Source organism: Penicilliopsis zonata (genome assembly GCF_001890105.1).
Source record: "Penicilliopsis zonata CBS 506.65 unplaced genomic scaffold ASPZOscaffold_5, whole genome shotgun sequence".
Lineage (NCBI taxonomy): Eukaryota > Fungi > Ascomycota > Eurotiomycetes > Eurotiales > Aspergillaceae > Penicilliopsis > Penicilliopsis zonata.
The window spans coordinates 227,581-245,445 of record NW_019208915.1 but is presented as its reverse complement, the minus strand read 5'-3'; the positions used below and the strand labels follow the sequence as shown (position 1 = coordinate 245,445).

The 17,865-nt window shown below is 53.2% G+C and overlaps 8 protein-coding genes across 8 annotated transcripts; 2 read left to right on the top strand and 6 right to left on the bottom strand.

Annotated features, from left to right (window-relative positions):
• Positions 1-2,361, bottom strand: ASPZODRAFT_63344 (hypothetical protein; the record flags this gene model as incomplete). Its single annotated transcript, XM_022729141.1, has 7 exons — positions 1-201; positions 251-1,234; positions 1,289-1,561; positions 1,628-1,921; positions 1,998-2,073; positions 2,131-2,218; positions 2,295-2,361. The coding sequence occupies 7 exons, from the start codon at positions 2,359-2,361 to the stop codon at positions 1-3; spliced, it is 1,983 nt and encodes a 660-aa protein (XP_022582025.1).
• Positions 2,362-2,726: 365 nt separating this feature from the next.
• Positions 2,727-3,999, top strand: ASPZODRAFT_141103 (hypothetical protein; the record flags this gene model as incomplete). Its single annotated transcript, XM_022724718.1, has 3 exons — positions 2,727-2,962; positions 3,028-3,164; positions 3,224-3,999. 3 exons carry the CDS (start codon positions 2,727-2,729, stop codon positions 3,997-3,999), a joined length of 1,149 nt encoding a protein of 382 aa, XP_022582024.1.
• Positions 4,000-4,003: 4 nt separating this feature from the next.
• Positions 4,004-5,793, bottom strand: ASPZODRAFT_131020 (hypothetical protein). Its single transcript, XM_022722652.1, has one exon. The coding sequence runs from the start codon at positions 5,686-5,688 to the stop codon at positions 4,435-4,437; it is 1,254 nt and encodes a 417-aa protein (XP_022582023.1). The 5' UTR covers positions 5,689-5,793; the 3' UTR covers positions 4,004-4,434.
• Positions 5,794-6,823: 1,030 nt separating this feature from the next.
• ASPZODRAFT_131019 (hypothetical protein) lies at positions 6,824-8,724 on the bottom strand. Its single transcript, XM_022722651.1, has 6 exons — positions 8,586-8,724; positions 8,339-8,501; positions 8,205-8,280; positions 7,761-8,135; positions 7,068-7,676; positions 6,824-6,996 (listed from the first exon to the last, which is right to left on the bottom strand). Exons 1-6 carry the CDS (start codon positions 8,696-8,698, stop codon positions 6,971-6,973), a joined length of 1,362 nt encoding a protein of 453 aa, XP_022582022.1. The 5' UTR covers positions 8,699-8,724; the 3' UTR covers positions 6,824-6,970.
• A 1,032-nt stretch (positions 8,725-9,756) lies between these two features.
• On the bottom strand, positions 9,757-11,816 carry ASPZODRAFT_64551 (hypothetical protein; the record flags this gene model as incomplete). Its single annotated transcript, XM_022729244.1, has 6 exons — positions 9,757-9,860; positions 9,938-10,599; positions 10,671-11,043; positions 11,113-11,449; positions 11,515-11,681; positions 11,771-11,816. The coding sequence occupies 6 exons, from the start codon at positions 11,814-11,816 to the stop codon at positions 9,757-9,759; spliced, it is 1,689 nt and encodes a 562-aa protein (XP_022582021.1).
• A 295-nt stretch (positions 11,817-12,111) lies between these two features.
• Positions 12,112-13,926, bottom strand: ASPZODRAFT_131017 (hypothetical protein). Its single transcript, XM_022722650.1, has 2 exons — positions 13,387-13,926; positions 12,112-13,312 (listed from the first exon to the last, which is right to left on the bottom strand). The coding sequence occupies exons 1-2, from the start codon at positions 13,879-13,881 to the stop codon at positions 12,254-12,256; spliced, it is 1,554 nt and encodes a 517-aa protein (XP_022582020.1). The 5' UTR covers positions 13,882-13,926; the 3' UTR covers positions 12,112-12,253.
• A 651-nt stretch (positions 13,927-14,577) lies between these two features.
• ASPZODRAFT_63312 (hypothetical protein) lies at positions 14,578-16,424 on the top strand (the record flags this gene model as incomplete). Its single annotated transcript, XM_022729137.1, has 4 exons — positions 14,578-14,781; positions 14,953-15,467; positions 15,534-15,547; positions 15,607-16,424. 4 exons carry the CDS (start codon positions 14,578-14,580, stop codon positions 16,422-16,424), a joined length of 1,551 nt encoding a protein of 516 aa, XP_022582019.1.
• An 89-nt stretch (positions 16,425-16,513) lies between these two features.
• ASPZODRAFT_131013 (hypothetical protein) lies at positions 16,514-17,703 on the bottom strand. Its single transcript, XM_022722649.1, has one exon. The coding sequence runs from the start codon at positions 17,278-17,280 to the stop codon at positions 16,549-16,551; it is 732 nt and encodes a 243-aa protein (XP_022582018.1). The 5' UTR covers positions 17,281-17,703; the 3' UTR covers positions 16,514-16,548.
• Between the last annotated feature and the right edge of the window lie 162 nt (positions 17,704-17,865).

The following is a 17,865-nucleotide window of genomic DNA, read 5'->3' as shown; positions in this document are numbered from 1 at the left end:
CTATTGAATCCCCAAGGCGGGCACCATGCCTTGTTCCTCCTTGATCTGCCCATCGATCTTGTATGACACTCGGAACCGGATCTTCACCGAGTTACCCTTGCCGCTGTCGATCCCGTCCAGGAGCATCTCCTGCTGCACTCCGTTCTGCTGCAGTGGCGCGATGTCTCGGCCGGACTGGGGCCGCAGCTGGAGACTGTATGCCTAGAAGAGTTAGCCTCGTTCGTTCAACATATCCAATAACTAGAAATACCTTTTCTACGGCAACCTGAAAGTGCAGCTCGCTCAGCGCTTGGCTCGTCGTATTGGAAAAGATCGCCACAATATGGATCTGACGCCCATTAGGCGCGTTCGGGGGCCGGCGCACGGCAAAGTCGATCCGCAGCGACGAATTTAGAACCTGCATCTTGTTCTGTCTGGGAAGAGCACTGGCTTCTGGCAGCGACGAGGCAAAGCTCCATTCATCGTCCTCGACTGTCGTCGTGACAGGCGCCGCTGCAGGTTGTGCTGCGGGCGCGGGAGCAGAGTCGAGGAGCCCGCCAAGATCAAGCAGAGAAGTCGAAACCGCGCCTGGCCGCGGGCTCTGGGACACCGAGGGGGTAAACGGACTGGCCACGCGCGGGCTGGCCGATACCAAGGCCGCAAACGGGTCTGTTGGGGGTGGGGGAGTGGCTGTTGCTGGCTGCTGCTGTTGTTGTTGCTGCTGGAACAATGAAGGAACAGGAGTCGACGGTTTGGAAGTCGGTCGGGAGGGGTTGAGCGAAGCAAGGGCATCATAGCTAGACCTGAAAGCAGCGGGTGTTTGCTGAACAGAGGGTGTGAAACTGATGGGTTCTGTCACTTGAGAAGCGCCCATTCCCAGGGAGATCCCCCCCGACGGGGCCGGCACCCTATCCTGGAATGACAAACCGAGCAAGTCATTCTCCAGCGAGCTCACTGCCGGAGCAGCAGCTCCTTCGTTGCTATTCCCGTTCGAGCTCGGTTCCGGGTCGAAATCGATTAGAGACAGCTCGTTGTTGGCATTCTTAGAGACCCCAGTCGTCGTGCCCAGCGTACCCTTGGGGATTCTGGTCGCGCCGTCAAAATCGCCTTTCTTCATCAGCTTATACCGTTCAATTGTTCGGTGTATGCTGTCATTGATCTCCAGCAACTTGTGCACTGCTTCTGGGTCGTCCGATTCCTCCTCACACATCTTTTGGATCTTGGGATGGGCGCTTCGTAAAGCGCCAGCAAGCTCCTGAAAAAAAAAGATCAGTACCCTATATATCACCAGGACGACAAAAAGGCCTACCTCAAATACGTCTCCATCTTCCAACTTATCCCCGGGTTTCTGACTCTGGAGCATCTCCTCAAGGATCTTGGCCTTTTGCTGAACCTTGGCAACCTCTTCCGCTGCCTTGGCCCGATAGTCGGTTTTGTGTCGGTTATCATATCCAGCCATTACCTTCATTAACCGGTTGGCTTCCTGTAGGTCTGCAGGCGTGCCTCTTCGGATGAGCTCCTGTAGTTTGGCCGACTGGGCTTCCCGGTCTTCCTCTTCCATTTCCTCGGCCGAACGAAGATTCTTTGAAGAAGAAAAATATTCAGTCAGTCAAAAGCGTTCCCTCAAGCCGCGACACGCAAGACATACATCGCTCGGGTTTAGAACCGCAGCATCTTCATGGCGGACTTCCGGGAACGAGTAGCCCTTGTAGAGTAGCAGACGGTGCATGTCCCTGATGAAGCCTAGATCTTCCTTGTACCGCGAAGTCTGACAGATCGTCTGCCGCCATTCCTCGATTGATTCCAGAATCCGATGCTGAACCCGCGAGGGCCGGATGGGTGGCCGCTCCGGGAACCGCCGTACCAGCTCATTCAGAAACTCCTTGGTGCTAATTTGCAGATGGAAAGGGTATCCACAGTTCTTCACGCATATATCGAGGAGCTATGTGCCAGACTTGGTCAGCTCCCGCACCAGGATGCCCACCGCGGTTTGTAGAAAGGATACGATGACAACTTACCGCCAACGCGAGTATCGAGATGTTTTGATTCCGGGCATTGATGAAGTGGACAATCTCAATGGCAGCTTCTCGGGGTCTATATACCGTCAGAACGCGCTGCGCCCTGTGCTAGCGACACCAGCCCAAAACTCACGCATTGCCTTTTTTTGTGTTTATCAGGTCCGCGACTTCGAGGTTCAAGGCTAGGTTGGGTTCGTAGTTCTGCGGATCACAAGCGTTCCCTTTTTGAGAGATAAAAACATAACAATCAGCACCCATTCATCTTCTTTGACGCGTGGAATCGACGATTCAACTCACGGATGGCTCGCTGGAGCAGGGAGAGGCTTGGGTCAGCATAGGCACCGAAACGGTCCCTAGCTGCCATCCGTGCTGATGCCGCCTCCAGGGTGACGAGAGGGACGAGAGAGGTGGCAGGCAGAGAGGTTTCTTTCGCAGCCAATGATAGGCACCGGCCGGTACAGCACGTCAAACGCTGGCGATCGAGGGTGCGCGCGCTAGAGGGCGAAGAGGGACGTGAAGTTGATCCAAGCTGGCGACTTTCGGGTTGGGCCATGACGGACTGCTTAGCCACGTTCGTCCCCACGTGTGGGCGGGCAACCATCCTGCAAGCACCAGCTGCAGACGCACTCTTCTTTCGTCTTTGATAACAGTGTTTCTTTTGGAAGATTATTCTACTTCCTCATTATTATTATTATTATCACTGTCTTCTATCTATTCCTAAGATTCACTATGGTCCGACACAAGAAAGACAACTTCTCGCGAGGAGGCAAAAAATTCTCAGCACCCCGCCCGCGCCCAGCACCCCGCGGCGAGGACGAGACCGATGGCTCCAGGCCCCCCTTTAAGGCTGCTTGTTGGGATCTGGGACACTGCGATCCTAAGAGATGCTCTGGAAAGAGGCTTATGAACTTTGGGTTGATGCGAGAGCTGCAGATTGGTCACAAGTTTCCCGGAGTTGTCATCTCGTACGTTTTGGATGCTCAGCTTCTCTGTTTCGGTTTCTAAGACTGATCATCTTTCGACTCTCTAGACCGAATGCGAAACGTATCGTATCGCCTGCCGACCGAGACTTGTTGGAACAGTACGGTGCTGCGGTGGTTGAATGTTCGTGGGTGCGCGTGAAGGAGGTGCCGTGGTCTCGCATTGGCGGGAGATGCGAAAGACTCTGTGAGTGATGGTAGAGTATAATATTGGAATATAGGAAGTCCTGCTGACTCTTCTACCAGTACCCTATCTTGTTGCGGCGAATACGGTCAATTACGGTAAACCATGGCGTCTAAACTGTGTCGAAGCCCTGGCCGCCTGCTTCTGTATCTGCGGACACGAAGACTGGGCCAAAGAGGTCCTGAAGCACTTCCGCTACGGCGAGGCCTTCCTTGAAATCAATGCGCAGTTGTTCAAGCGCTATGCCGCGTGCGCCAACGAAGAAGAGATCAAGAAAGCTGAGGAAGAATGGCTGGCCAAGATTGAGAAGGAGTACGAAGATAGTCGAGCCGAGGGAGGAGACGACATTTGGACAAGCGGAAATACCAATCGACGAGCTCCAGCGTCAGACTCAGACGAGGAAGAGAACGACGATGATGACGATGAAGATGCCAGTGACGAAGAGAAAGGTACGGACGACGATGACGACAACGGTGAAGAGGAAGAAGAGGAAGAAGATAAAGATCCATTTGCGATCTCGGATGATTCCGAAGATGAGGAACAGATGGCCGAGATCAGACGCAAGATCCTCGGCTCAAAATCCTTTCAAAACCCTTCGGCGACGGACAAACCGGAACCGGAGAAGATTGCGCGACCTGAACCTGGACCAGAGGCACTCGTCGATTCGGACGCAGAGTCTGGAACAGCCGGAAGCGAGGACGAAGCCTTTGACAGCATTATCAATGCGACGCCTGTCACTGATCGGACGGGGATCATTGCCATGCAACGGAAGAAAGCGAAAGAGACCGTTAGCGCTTCCTTTTCGCGGACAGTGGTCTCGGCTCCTAAACGATGGTGATAAAGATTGTCATTGTTTCGGCATGAAGACAAAAAAAACCACCTACCCATTCCCAACCTTGCTGCTTTGAAAGAAAGTTCGATGCTCGGCCTACCGGTTTGCCGTTGCTGAGAGCACTACGAAGTATCCCTGAACAGTGGATATAAACCACCACCCCTTCAAGCTGGGTACATTAAATATGATATATGGGGTCCGTCAACACGATAAGCTGTTTTCATGGAGACCAAAATTTCCCAGTGCTCCTGTGGACTCACTGCTCAATGAAGGGTTCTGCAAGCAAAAAGGTTGCAATGATCGTTGTCACGAATACGACTAGTAGAAGATATGAAATGGACGGCCAGGCAAAAGTTCTGAATCGTTTGCGCTTGATAATGAGAATCTATCCAGCTTTTCTCATCTTAAAGTTGAGTAGAAAAATAATTACACCAAATTCAATTAACGGACAGCATATATACTCAGCCTACGAATGTGGTGGCCGAATTTATAAAAGATATAGGGCATGGGGAGCATGGCAAAGCTCAGACAAGCCAAGATGGTAAGGGTATCACCGACGCCGAGGTTTTCGTAAAAGGGAAACGAGACGGTGACGACGCCGCCCGCGGCCGCGAAGCGGACCAGCGAGACGGTGCCCATCGCGCTGGCGGCGTAGAACTCGAACGTATCGGCGATGTACTGCAGCATGGAGATGATGACGCAGATGGAGCCGTACCCGAAGAGGGCGGACGCGCCGAGCGCCGACCACGGCGAGATGGACGGGCGAGCCGTCCAGCCCAACCAAAAAAGCGAGATTGGGATCGCCGGCGCCCCAAACATCGCCATGTACAGGCTGATTTCCGGGGGTGGGCGCGAGTGGCCGCGGCTCGAGGCGAGGGCAACGTCGCGCTGGACGCATTTCATCGCCAGCGGGACCGTCAGCCAGGAGATCGCCACCCCGACAGAGGTGCTCTGCGCGAGAGCCCCGACGAGCGCGGGCGATAGATGATACAGTTTGACGAAGATGTAGATGTACCCGGCGAGAAAGGTGTAGAGGACGATGAAGATGAGGGCGAGGTAGAGCGAGACCAGACCGACGATGGGCTCGCGTATCATGAAAATCACAGGGCGGTACAGGGCATGTGCCAGGCGGGAGCTGAAGCTCACCTCGGTCTGCTCCACTGGAGCGCGGTAGCGATTGTCGCCTGTTAACCGACGCAGGTGCCGCGCCTTCCACCGCATCAGAGACGGCGCGTACGTCTCCGGCTGGAAGAGGAGGACGAAGACGAGAAGGCTGGCGGCGAGGATGATGTCGATCCACGAAACCCAATGCCGGGCCCACGAGAGCGACGTCCCAATTAGGGAACTAGGGACAATCCCGACTATGGTCCCGATATAGGTGGCGCTGGCGTAGATGGGGAACGCCCAGACGCGCTGGATGGGCGACCAGATGTCGTTCAGCGAGCCCCCGGAGCCCACCACGGTCACCGAAGCGAAAAATCCAGAAACGAACCGGCAAGCAATGTGTGTGCCAATCGTAGACGAAAGGCCGCTACCCATTTCGAAAAGGCACAGCATGGTCAGGGAGAAGATGTAGATTGGATTGCGACCAAACACCTCAGAGAAAGGACCGGTGATCATTCCTCCCAGTCCGTATCCGAACAGATAAATCCCTGGAAGAGTCAATGCAACCTCCCCCCTTCCCCCCCCAGACATGGAGCCACAAACACATACCCGTAGTGGAGAGGGCCTGGGTCACGAAACTCCCACCCTGTTCGTGTAGTAGTTTGAGCAAAATTCCACCATTGTCCACCGAGGCGAAGCCGCCAAGCGCACTGATCATTGAGACGAGGAACGTAGTGGAAATCTTCCATACAAGGCGCCAGTTGTGTGGATCCAAGGGGTCGTGGTCTCCCTCGTATGCGATGACGACGGTCTTGCCCCAGCGTCGGTGGTCCAGCTGCAAGCCAAAGACTCGCACATCGATCGAAGCGCCTGTAGCCTCGCGCGTGCTGATCTGGTACGGACAGACATGCGAGGGAATCGTGAAGTCGCCGCGTTCGAGCTCCCCGCCCAGCACCATGTCCAGTCGTACCGAGTGCCCGTGTATCATGCTCGAGCTGCCGGATTCCTCGAGGCAGTGCTCGGCTCCGTGTCGCTCTTCTTCTTCCTCCCGTCCGGGCAGTGTCCCATCGACCGGGCCCTGGTCGACATGGTCGTGCCGGCCGACAATTTGGTTTTCCAGTTGTTTTCCGAATTGACGATATTGGAGGTAAGACTGCATGACAGGGTTCAATAGTCATATGTACAGAGAACGAATGCTTAAAAAGAGAAAGGATTAAACGCAGATACCTGCACTCACTAGTATCTCCAAGTCCAGTTCATAGATCGATCCGAGCCGCTTTTTGGCAACTGAGAGCTGTCTGCTGTCATTCGGAGGAGTCTTCCGCCGGTAGCACTGTCAGACCGTCATATCAACGCCACAGGGGCCTTGCTCTGTCTTTCGTTATTTGATCTATTTTCCTGGAATTTCCTTGAATCTTTTGTTGTTGAAATTCTGCTCCTTGGGTTGGACGGAGGTACGGTCGATTGATGGTTGTGTCTGCTTCCTTCATGGTCAATCAAATCACAGCAAGAAATATTCTCAGAGCATTTACAGCAGGACAAGATAATGGAAAGAAAAAGCTTCTCCCATTGCTATTAATGAATGTATGCATCGCAACCTGCGCCTTTTTCCACAACCCTTCCCGTTGAAGCTCAGCATGATGGCTAGAGATAGATGATGACGGAGACAGAAAAAAGAAGAAAAGAAGAGGAGGAAAAGAAGAAAGAGAAGACAAGACTCCGAAGATGAATTGTAAGAGAAGGTCCAGCTGGGGCACCCATCAAGAGAATATGGTTCGTATCGACTCTTCCAGGTATAATTTGCACAAGAATCGCAATCGAGAAAAAAGGGAAAAGAAAATGTGGGAAGACCGATTATTTTCACACGCGGTATCTACATTACATATGGGAGGTTGACATCTGAAAAAGAGAGAGAGAAAAGGTTAGTTAGAGCCCTGATGATTTTTGGCGAGATCAGGACAAAAACGTACCCAAAGGGTGACTGGCGCTCAGCTGTGGTTTCTGAGTGTATTTGGAGGCCAGCTCCTCCCGGATGCTGTTCAGAAGTTGCACATAGCTCTGCTGTGGGTTCTTCTTGAGGGCCGAGATGAAAGCCCAAGACATGGCTCCGGTCGCCTGGCCGGAAATCTGAGCATCCTGGCTGGTCTGGTCGTCCTTGCTGCCGGACCACATGATAACATCGGCAGGGCTGGTCTTGGTCTGCTTGGTGCGCTCGTAGGCTTCGTCGCCCTGGGTGGCCTTTTTCAGGAAACCCATTGCTGACGACATCATGGTGCTCATGTCGCCACGAGCGTAGGCAGACACCACACCCAGCAGGCCCTGACCGGCTTCCTTGACCAGGTTGGGCTCCTTGATGATACCCTGTGTGGAATAGATGTACGGGAGATCCAGGGCAGAGCCCGAGTGGCACGAGTCGAAAATCGCCGTCAGCCGAACGCCCGATTGGAGTGGCTTCACCATGATCCGATGCATCTCATCGTCGACAATATGACCCGCTGCACGGAAATCGACCGGGTAGATGACTTCATCATAACCGTCGTCTTCATCGCCGTCAAGATCTGGGGTTTGACCACCATGTCCTACCGCAAAATGTTAACAGAGAAGAAAGAAATCGGGGGGAGAGTAAAACAAAACAAAATAACACAAAGGAAACCATGGCTAACCTGAGTAGTGGAAGAAGAGCGAGTCGTTGGGCTCCGCATCCTTGACCAACCAGTGCATGGCTCGCAGGATATTTGCCTTGGTCGGCTGGCTCATTGGGTTCTGCTGGTCGTCGGTCAAGAGCACCATATCTTCCCGCGCATAGCCGAAGTTCTGGTTCAAGTAGGTGGACATGTTCTTCACATCGTTGATACAGCCGCGCAGCTGGCCCTTCTGACCGAAATAGTTGATACCAATCAACAACGCCTTTCTCTTTCCAGTGCACTGCGAGTACTGGAAAGTATAACCTTGGGGCGCACCCTGTCCGAAGGAAACCGGCTGACTAGGCGGACGTGCAGGTCCATTAGGATTGGACGGGGCCTGAGTCCTGTGCATGGCTATATATCGGATTTCAGTCGACAAGAATAAGAAAAAAAATTAGGAGGAACCAGCTGGATCGGACTCACGTTGTTGTCCCATAGGTGTCCCGCTCGGCGCCGGCGAGTGTGACGGCTGCTGTCCGTATCCCGAATAGCCCTGCTGCTATCCACCTGTCAGCCTGGCTGGCAAACGCTTGGAGGAAATGATTCTCGACACATACATCATATGAGTTCTGAGGAGGTGTTCCGTGGTAAGCTTGGGGAGAAGGCTGCGCATAGCCATAGGGGTTCGCTTGAGGTGCATTCTGAGGCTGGTGCTGGTGATGATAGGCTTGACCTGGATAACCGCCGTAGCCCTGGGGAGGAGCCTGAGGAGGAGCTTGGCTGTAAGACAGAAGAGAGACAAGAAAGTTGCCACCATCAGTACAAGCAACACCACGAGATATTCGATCGGCGCTCTCTACTCACTGGTACTGCTGCTGCTGCTGCTGCGGAGGGGGATAGCTGGGAGGGGCGTACTGGTGATGAGGCGGGGGATAGCCCGGCGGACCCCCAGAGTAACCCGGATATCCGTACGACATGACGTGGCGAGCGATCTCAGAAGGCACTGGAGTCAAGAAACCAGAGGTGAGTATTTATCTGAGCAAGCGAGAAGAAAAAAAAAACTCCCAAGGATGGGGATAATAGGAGGGGCAAAACAAGCCGATGCGTACAGTAGAAGTAGAAGCGTCAGATCACGTATTCTGTCAGCGGGAGAGGCTTGGCACAGAAACCCAGAAACCCAACACAATGGGTTTTCCAAGACTGCCCGGTTTCCTCGAGGACGGTCGACGATTGGTCTTGACGTGGACAAGGGCAGCAGTCAGGCAGATCAACAGTGAAGAGGGGCAGTTTTACCTCCTCGTTCGATTAGGTACCTAATAAGGAGGTACGGAGTACTAGGAACCTAGTACTGGCCGGTTGTACGGATCACACGGATCGCGTTCGAGAAGAAACACGCGGGGGACGCAAGAAGGGAAAAGAAAAATAAAAACACCAGAAAGAGATTCAGAGCCAGGCTAGATTTAGCTGCTCCGTACTCCGTCAGGTCCCGCTTGTGGTGGTTCTTGTTTGTTCTCCTTTTCTGTTGCTGCCAGTGAATCGTCACGTATTGTCCACTCCTGACCACTGGCCAGTGTCCGTCTCCCGTCGGCCTCCCCGAGAGGTTCAGCTCAGCCAGCCCTGGACAATTGTTGCTCCACTGATTCTCTGCTCTGAAGCAATTCCAAACCAGAGACCAGGGTGATGGATGGATTCTATGGACCCGGAGACATTCCAGGTAGATTATACTTTTATATGAATTAAGATAATAAGGATGATTTGCGACTCTAATCTCTGCGTGGAGCCTATGACTAGTACTCCGTCGTCACTTGTGGTACTGTCAGGCCATCACTGATGGATTCGGGCATGGGTGCTCAGTGCATGCCAAATCATTCGTAAATACATCTACCATGGTGGTTTTTTTTTCTATGAACATGGTCCAAAAACAGACAACAGACAACGGTCGTGTCAAGTCAACCGGATTTGATCCTCTATCCTCATGCTAGATGCCTTTACCCTTGGCCCCTGAACTGAACCCTGGTTTCCCCTGGTTTATGCCTTACCTTCTAGGCATGCCGCGTCCTCGGCCACGGAGAGCCTGCTGGGCCGCACCGGGAGGCAGTCCACGAGTGGGAGCTTGCGGCTGTGCCGATTCTTCGTTCTCTATAGAGTGGTTAGATGGATATGAAGAGAGAGAGAGAAAGAGAGAAAGAGAGAAAGAGAGAGAGAGAGAAACTTACTTATCGTCTCATCCACGCTCAAGATCAAGCAAGCAGCCTCGACCGCAGCCTGAATCGCGTTCACCTTGACCAGGCTGGGTTCCCACACAAAGGCGGCCATGTTGTCGCGGACGCCCTCGTGGTCAAAGTCGACACCGGCCCATGTGTTGTTCTTGCGATGCTCCACACGCAACCGGTTCAGGATGTCGGTCGCATCGAAGCCGGCATTGTCGCACAGCTGACGGGGGATCACCTCGAGGGCCTTGGCAAACGCCTTGACCACCGCCTGCTGCTTGTGGGGGACGTTGCGGTCCGCGAAGCTGTGCAGATAACTGGACAGCTCCATCTCGGTGGCACCACCGCCCGCGACAATGGTCGTGTTGCGCAGGGCACGCTTGACGATCATGATCGCGTCGTGCAGACTGCGCTCCACCTCGGCGATGAACTGCTCCGCGCCACCACGCAACACCAGCGTGCAGGTTTTGGCCTCGGGGCACTCCGAGAACAGATTGAACCGCTCACCGCCAATCTGGCGCTCCTCGAAAGAACCGCAGGTGCCCAGGTGGCGTTCCTGAATGTCGCTGCAAGTAGACTGTGTCGAGGCGCCGGTGGCCTGGCAGACGCGGTCCATATCATCCGTAGAGACACGGCCGGCACAGAAGATGTCGCGGTCGGCGAAGTACCTATATCGTGGGTGGTAAGCAAGACAAGTCCCAAGGGTTGTGTGATAAGTAATGAAGGGGAAGAAACATACTGTGTAGCCAGATCTCCAATGGGCAGCTTGCTCAACACAACCTTGGCGCCAGTCTTGTAGATAGCCTCCAGCTTGTTGTAGATAATCTGCCACTCGGCATCAACGATAGCCTGGTACTCGGACACCTGCTCGACGCGGACTTCGGCATTGTCCTTCTCGCTCTTCAGTTCCAGCTCGACGTTCAAGCAGACAACCTTGGGGTCCTTGAAGGACTTGGGCTGCTGCTCGAATCCGGCGTAGGAAAAGGTCTTCTTGAAGGCGACACCGTTGACGAAAAGCGTATCCTGAAGAGCACCACCAGTCACCTTCTTCATCCCGATCAACTTCTCGTTCAGGTCGTCCTGGTCAAGCGAAAGTACGGCATCCACGACCACTGAAAGTTTTCATTCAGTCAGCTTCTTTCTCTCTCTCTCTCTCCCTAGCCGGTTCAAATCATGCTTACTCTTTGTGAAGAAGTCTGCATTCCGCTTGATCAGCTTGCTGTTCATCGCCGTCCCTGCAAGACGCCGGAGGGTCTCGATCTTCTTCTCCTCGCTGTCCGCAGAATCGATCATGTCGACCGCAATCTCCTTGATCTTGTTGACAGCCATCGCACTGGCTCTCCGCAGACCCTTGACAATCGTCTGTGAGCTCACGCCTTGCTCGACCAGATCTCGGACCTCCTTGAGAATCTCCCCGGCCAGAACCACCACGGATGTTGTACCGTCACCCACTTCGGCGTCTTGGGACCGTGCGATATCGGTGAGGATGCGGGCGGCAGGGTGGACAATGTCCAGCAACTATCAAGTCAGCACACACACACATAGAAATATATATGCTAGTATAATTTTTTTTCGATACACACCTTCATTACCGTCGCTCCATCGTTGGTAATGGTCTGCTTGCCGTTACCGTCCACAAGCAGTAGGTCACCACCGTAGGGACCGAGAGTGCTCTTGATCGTCGCCTGGACCGCAACACAGGCGTTGATGTTCGAGATGATCTGTCCTTTTCCTTGAGAAGTGTCCGTGCCTATTGAATCCGCCAAAAGAATTTTTTTCCAGACGGTCAGCAAAAGCCTACGTTTTGAGGCCAGGAATCCAGTAGCGGGTTTGACCGACCTTCCTTCAACACGACGATCGTGGGCGTTTGGCCGGCAAAGGCCATCTTGTGCGGATCGGATTCGAAAGGAAAATTACCCAAACGTGGTTTTCAAAGGCAAAGAGAAGAACAAAATGTCCACGGGTGAAATCCAAGCCTGGAGACTCGCAACAACGTGAATCGCGGGGTCCGCATCAACAGCTTTGGCGTAGGAGCATCTCGACCAAAATTTCCGAGAGCTTCTCCCGGCCAATCGTGGGCCGCTCTAACCCTACCCCCCTCGTCAGGTACAAGCACAGCGAATTACTTTTGACTGACTGGTAAATTAATAGTTTGGAAGATAGAGAAAATATAACAAGATGATGAATTATTTTTATATTTATTCTTATGTGTCAATCACAGGACTGCCACGCACTGTCCATAGGTGCGAGGTATAGTAACTAATAGGTAAGGTTCATAATAGGGGCTTGGGCAGAGCGCTGCCGAGCAGCAGCGAGACGACCTCACGTAAAATCAAGGTCATCTTCCGACCGTTCTACATATTTGGCGAGCATTTCTTGCTCGTGGTGCGCCTCATGGACATGGACATGGCTATGGACATGGCCATGGACTAGGGCGAGTGATTCCCGGCGCAGGGAATCCGGATCTGGGCCATCGTCCATCAGCATCTGATAGTCCGCACCGGGATTCCGGTGGACAGGATCTCCAAAGTTCGCTGCCTGAAGGCCGTGGACCTCGGCATAGTGATCGGCTATTGCCGCGTGGTGTTGGAAACGAGGAAGATGGGAATTGATATCGATTATTTGCGGGTCGAGGGGCATGGTAGTGTAGTCGCCCATCGCATCCACGGTTTCTGGCATTGCGCTGACATCATCCGTGACAAAGTGGGTGCTGCTTGGAGGAGGGTCGGCAGATTTATCTTCCATGGTATGGTCTGCAGTGAGGTTGTGATTCTGTGACAAGGCTTGGCCAGTTTCGGCCAGCAAGGAGGAGGCGTCTTCACCTTTGACCTCGTGATTGTTCACTGGGGAGATCTTGAGTGTCTCCCTGCATTGTGGGCAGTCTCGGATCACCCGGCTGACAGTCTCCTTGATTCTCACCCAATGGTACTTGACGGCAATCGCCGCTGTCGTCTTGTTGATTCCCGCGTGTTGCTGGGCGTGGATGTGTTGGGCAATCTCGTACTGCTGCTGCGGATCAGACACCACTTCCTTGTCCTTCAACATCAGTTTTTCGGGTTCGCCATCCTTGCCGCCGATTAGTTTGTAGTGGGTGGCTGCACTTCTGAGCCGGCTTTTCTCGGCCCGGTCAGCGCCTCTGGGGTATTTCAGGTGCTTGAGGTAGTATCGGATCTTATCGAAGCGGTCCTGGGTGACCAGGTCATCTCCCTCCGGGTTAAGGTCTCGACCATAGATGATCGCGTCCACGTATTCGCCCGGAGAGGCGCACAGTCTACCAGCGCCCGGCACTTTGCCGATGCGTTTGAAGCCCAACGCATCCCAGATACGACAGGAAGCGACGTTGTTCTCATACACCAGGTTGAACATAGCATATGTGTAGCCCTATTCAGATACCAATCAGCATACGAAAGCTGTAATCGCCTCTCCCCGAGACTCGACTAGAGCTGATAACTAACCAACTTGGGTGCCCACTCCAAGTATACTTCACCCATCAGCCTTCCTACACCACGGTTCCGCGCCGCATCTGTCACCAGAAACATGCCGTTACAGATATGGCTGCTTCGGCCGGGATAGTTGGGCCGGATATTGAAACTGCCCAGGCAGAGCTTGGCCCAGTTGGCTGTCCGATCCATGGCCAGGACTTCCTGCAGGCTTTTGATGTCACCCAAAAGCATGATGGCGCCGAAATTCGAGAACCAATACGGCCCAAAATCCTTCAGCGAAATGACATCCAGCATGGAATACGTATCGCCCTTTTCGATCTCCTTGTTCAACTGGTCCGACAGGTACCTCAACAGCGATCGGGGCACTTCCGCCGCGCACGAGAACGGCACCAACGTGGCGACGGTGACCCGATCCCTGAGGATCACCTGCCGCAGATCAATCGTCTTCGACAGGGCCCTGTCGGTCGGGATGAACTCGGACGCCAGGTCCTGATGGACGGCCGGCATGTCGATGCCCTCGGCCGGACACCGCCGGTCACGGGACTAATTACCATATTAGTCGGCCTGGGGATGGAAGAGACGCGTACACACAAAAATTGGGGCACACAAAAAAAACCACAGCAGACGCAGCTACGCTAGCCAGAGGGAGACAACAGTTACCGGAACGACGGGCTGGAATGAGCTGGAACGGTTTGACGCTTCCTCAAGCCATGCATGGGTTAAGCAATCGGCGCGCTGTCCCCAGTCCAGGGACTAATTCTAAGTTGCAGGTTGTCTGTTCGCGAGGGCACTTCAAGGACCGCTGGGTATTCTCGGGACCGGAATGTGGTCAACGCAGAAGAGAAGATGTCGTCCTGCAATGGATCATTGTTGATCCGGCCGTAATTACTTGCTTATGTCAGATATCTGCCACGTGATCAATGGGGCCCATTGAAAACCAGCCTAGCTGGACTGGGACATACGCTAACCGGATTGGTCCACGTTCTGCATCAATGACTACCACCTACCTCTGTTGCTGCAGCCATGATTGAATTAACACTGTACTCTGTAAGCTGCAAGCGGGCGGGAGAATACCCTGTATAATATTGGGATCTCTTTGTTCTTGCTGATGCTGTTCTGCGTCAGCAGTTGTTGCTTATTGTAGCAGACAAATCATCGAGCTATATTGTCCTAAACAACAACTCCATCTAATCGAACACCATCATGTCTCTAAAACGGCCACAATTCTATCCAAACACTCTTCAGCCTCTCCAGATTGATCAAGAGACCCTACTGAAGACTCTTCAAGAGCTCCGGGTTGCGATCCGCGAAGGAGTCCAGCTCATCCATGCAGGTGACCCGCCCGTAGGCGAGTATGACGGACGGGGGATCTTCAGCGGGAACTTAGGTTGGTCAAAAAGCTTCACAGTTAACAAGAGTGACACTGTCGAGCTAGCCGAGACTGTGCAGATTGCACACAAAGGAGGGGAGGGGCCTTTGCGAGAAGCTTCATGAAGCTGATAATGCATTCCACTCCCACAAACAGGGATCGCACTAGCGTTTCTACGACTTGCTCAGCAGTCTGCCTGCTTGGCCGAGCCTGATGATATGCCTTCGCTGCCTGATTTTCGAACGCTTGCCAGGCAACGAATTCCCACCCATGGTCCAGATATACCTCTCCAGGTCGGACGGCTATCGCCCTTGCCGTCGAATTCCCCCATCGCCGCGCTAGTGATGCGGATTTTGGAAAAGGCCACGGCTGGAGAGACGGCACTGGGGATCTCTCAAAGCGATATAGCGTGTCTGGAAGAGGCAGTGGAGTTGGCGCTTAGCCATGGACCTCTGGCGTTCTATCATGGCCACGATATGGGTGCCGACGAGATTCTCTTCGGCAGAGCCGGGCTGCTGTGGGCAATCGTGCATATAAGGACCCATGTCTTTGATTCCGAGACCAGACAGAAATTCCTGCCTATCTTCGAGGCGGTTCCCGAACTTATTGATGTGATTATTGCATCGGGGAGACAGGGGGCTGCGGAATATGTCCGGGCGCATGGCGATGAGGATGCCCTTCCTCTGATGTGGCCGTGGCATGAGGGGTACTATGGACTGGGAGCGTAAGAGTTTCCGTCTACTCCCCAGTGCGGGTGCTGCTTTTACTGACCGGTTGTGGCTGTGCTCAGGGCTCATGGAATGAGTAAGGTTTTCCTACCATCAATCGGGAAGAAATGCTCATGCTAATCTACATGCCTTCAGCTGGTATCTTGTGCGTATTGCTGGCCTGTCGGCTTGAAGAGCTTGACGAGGGAACTGCACGAAACTATCTACCAGCAATTGCAGGGACTATTACTGGTCTGTGTCGAGTGTGTATCGCTCACAACGGTCACCTTCCTACATCGATTCCACCACGTGAGTCCTCTAGAAGCTCGCCCCTAGTGCAGATCTGTCATGGGAGCCCTGCCGTCCTGATGCTTTTGGCATGTGCACGGAGAGATGCGTACCTGACCTGCCGCTACTGGCAGCAGGAATGGGACGAAGCCATTTATCTTGCCAGTGAAAGCGTATGGGAAGAAGGACTTCTTTCCAAAGGCGGCAGTCTCTGCCACGGCATTGCAGGCAACGCATGGCCTCTGCTTCTCCTGCACGACTGCTTTGAGTATGACCAAGATGATATGGACATAGCGAGAAGGAACTACCAAGAGCGACAGCAAGGCACAGACATCTCGGTGACCAGGGGGGGTGTCCTTTCAGGTGACTATTTCCTTTCGAGGGCCCTCGCCATGCTCTTGCATTCTCGAGAAACACAGCCTTTCAAACAGTCCCCGGAGACAGCGTTGAATGATTATCGGATGCCTGATAGCCCCTATAGTCTCTTTGAAGGTCTGTCCGGGATTATCTGCGCATGGGCTGATGCCTGCGCGGTGATTCGGGCTCGATTGCGGAAGATGCAGCTGGAAACGGACGGCTCGATTGCGGACATGGCGCTGGAGAACGATGAGTTATTTGAAGAGTGCATGCTTCAACAACTGGGTTTTCCCTTTCTCGGAGGTCATGGACCTAGTGGTTTACTCTAAGATCTCCCCCGTTGGATCCAGGGAGTTATTAGGAAATAAAAATATCTCTCGGTGTTACAAAGGTCATCTCAGCATGGCCTATCTCTAGAAACTGTCAATAAATATGCATTTCTTAGGGTCTTGTTTACACCTCCTCTGCAGCTGCCCTGCAACGCCGCCAGCAAAGTCTCGAGCGATGCATTGGCTCGCCACAGTAAGCACACCGGGTGGCTCTTCTCATATCAGGCTGGCTGAGACTTTTGCAGGGTATTTTATGCTCTTTCTTTCGCTGCTCCTGCTGCATCTGCTGCATCACAAAATCGTTGATTTCCTCCTGACTCGGTTTCTTCCTATGTCTGCTACCTTGATGGTCTCCCTTCGTACTACTACCTCCATTTGGATCCATTCTTCGAACGACAAATGCATTGATCTCGTCTTGTGTGGGCATCTCGACCTTTGCCTGCGGGTTTCCTTCTGTGATGTTCTGATGGGTCCCTGGCTCTGGAGCAAACGTCACGGCTCGTGGCGCTGGTTTGCGTTGAACCGAGCTCTCATAGGAGATTGCTTTCTTGCCTAATTCCGAGAACGGCATTCGCTTAGCAGTGTCAGAGATGTTGCCGGTGCGATTGACTCGCTTGTCGCGCATCATCGCGGTCGCCCAGTCGTGCCATTCTGCGCGAGACCGCAGATTAGAGAGGAAGAACAGGTTAATCTGGTCATCTGGAATATACAGATCTTCGTCGATCTGAATTAAGCCCTCTCGGATGGCTTCGATAAGAGAGACAAACTCCTCAATGTGATGGAACTTGCTCGGGTCGAGGTCGAGGAATTCGCCAAGATAGTGCATCATGCGGGTATTGCGGTGCCAATCGTCCATCCTACTGAGGATATAGCGTTTAACTAGGGATATAACATGCAGATACTAGATAGATAGGGGGCTGTTTAAGCACACAAGTCGGGTTGTTTACACCTCTTTTGTACTTGCTCAGCACTTGACGTCATGGGCGCCGCCATATTCCTTCAGAGAACAACATCGAGTGGCTTACTCTGCTGATCTCATAGCAATAGAATAATAATTATTATTATAAGTCTGGCATACACAGACAATATGGCATATTCGTCATAATGCTAGTGTTATTCTCTTCAATATTCCTACCTAAGTGACTGTCAAAAGCCCCCTATCCGCCCCAAATCCTGTACCGCCGGGCGTATGATCCTCATTCCCAACCTCGCTTACCAACAGTCATGACAACACAAGACACAGCTCTCGCCCCCAATGCTTGTGCAATATGTGCTTCGCGGGAACGTCGCGGCGATAAACGTCTTGCTTCGTGCAGCTGATGCTTGAAGTTAGTACTAGATTCAAGTGCCTTCACGGGAGCGCTGTCCCACGACGTCGATTTTCTCGTGTCTAACGTCTTGAATCCAGAAATTCGAGTCCGTGCGATGACAATGTGGCCTC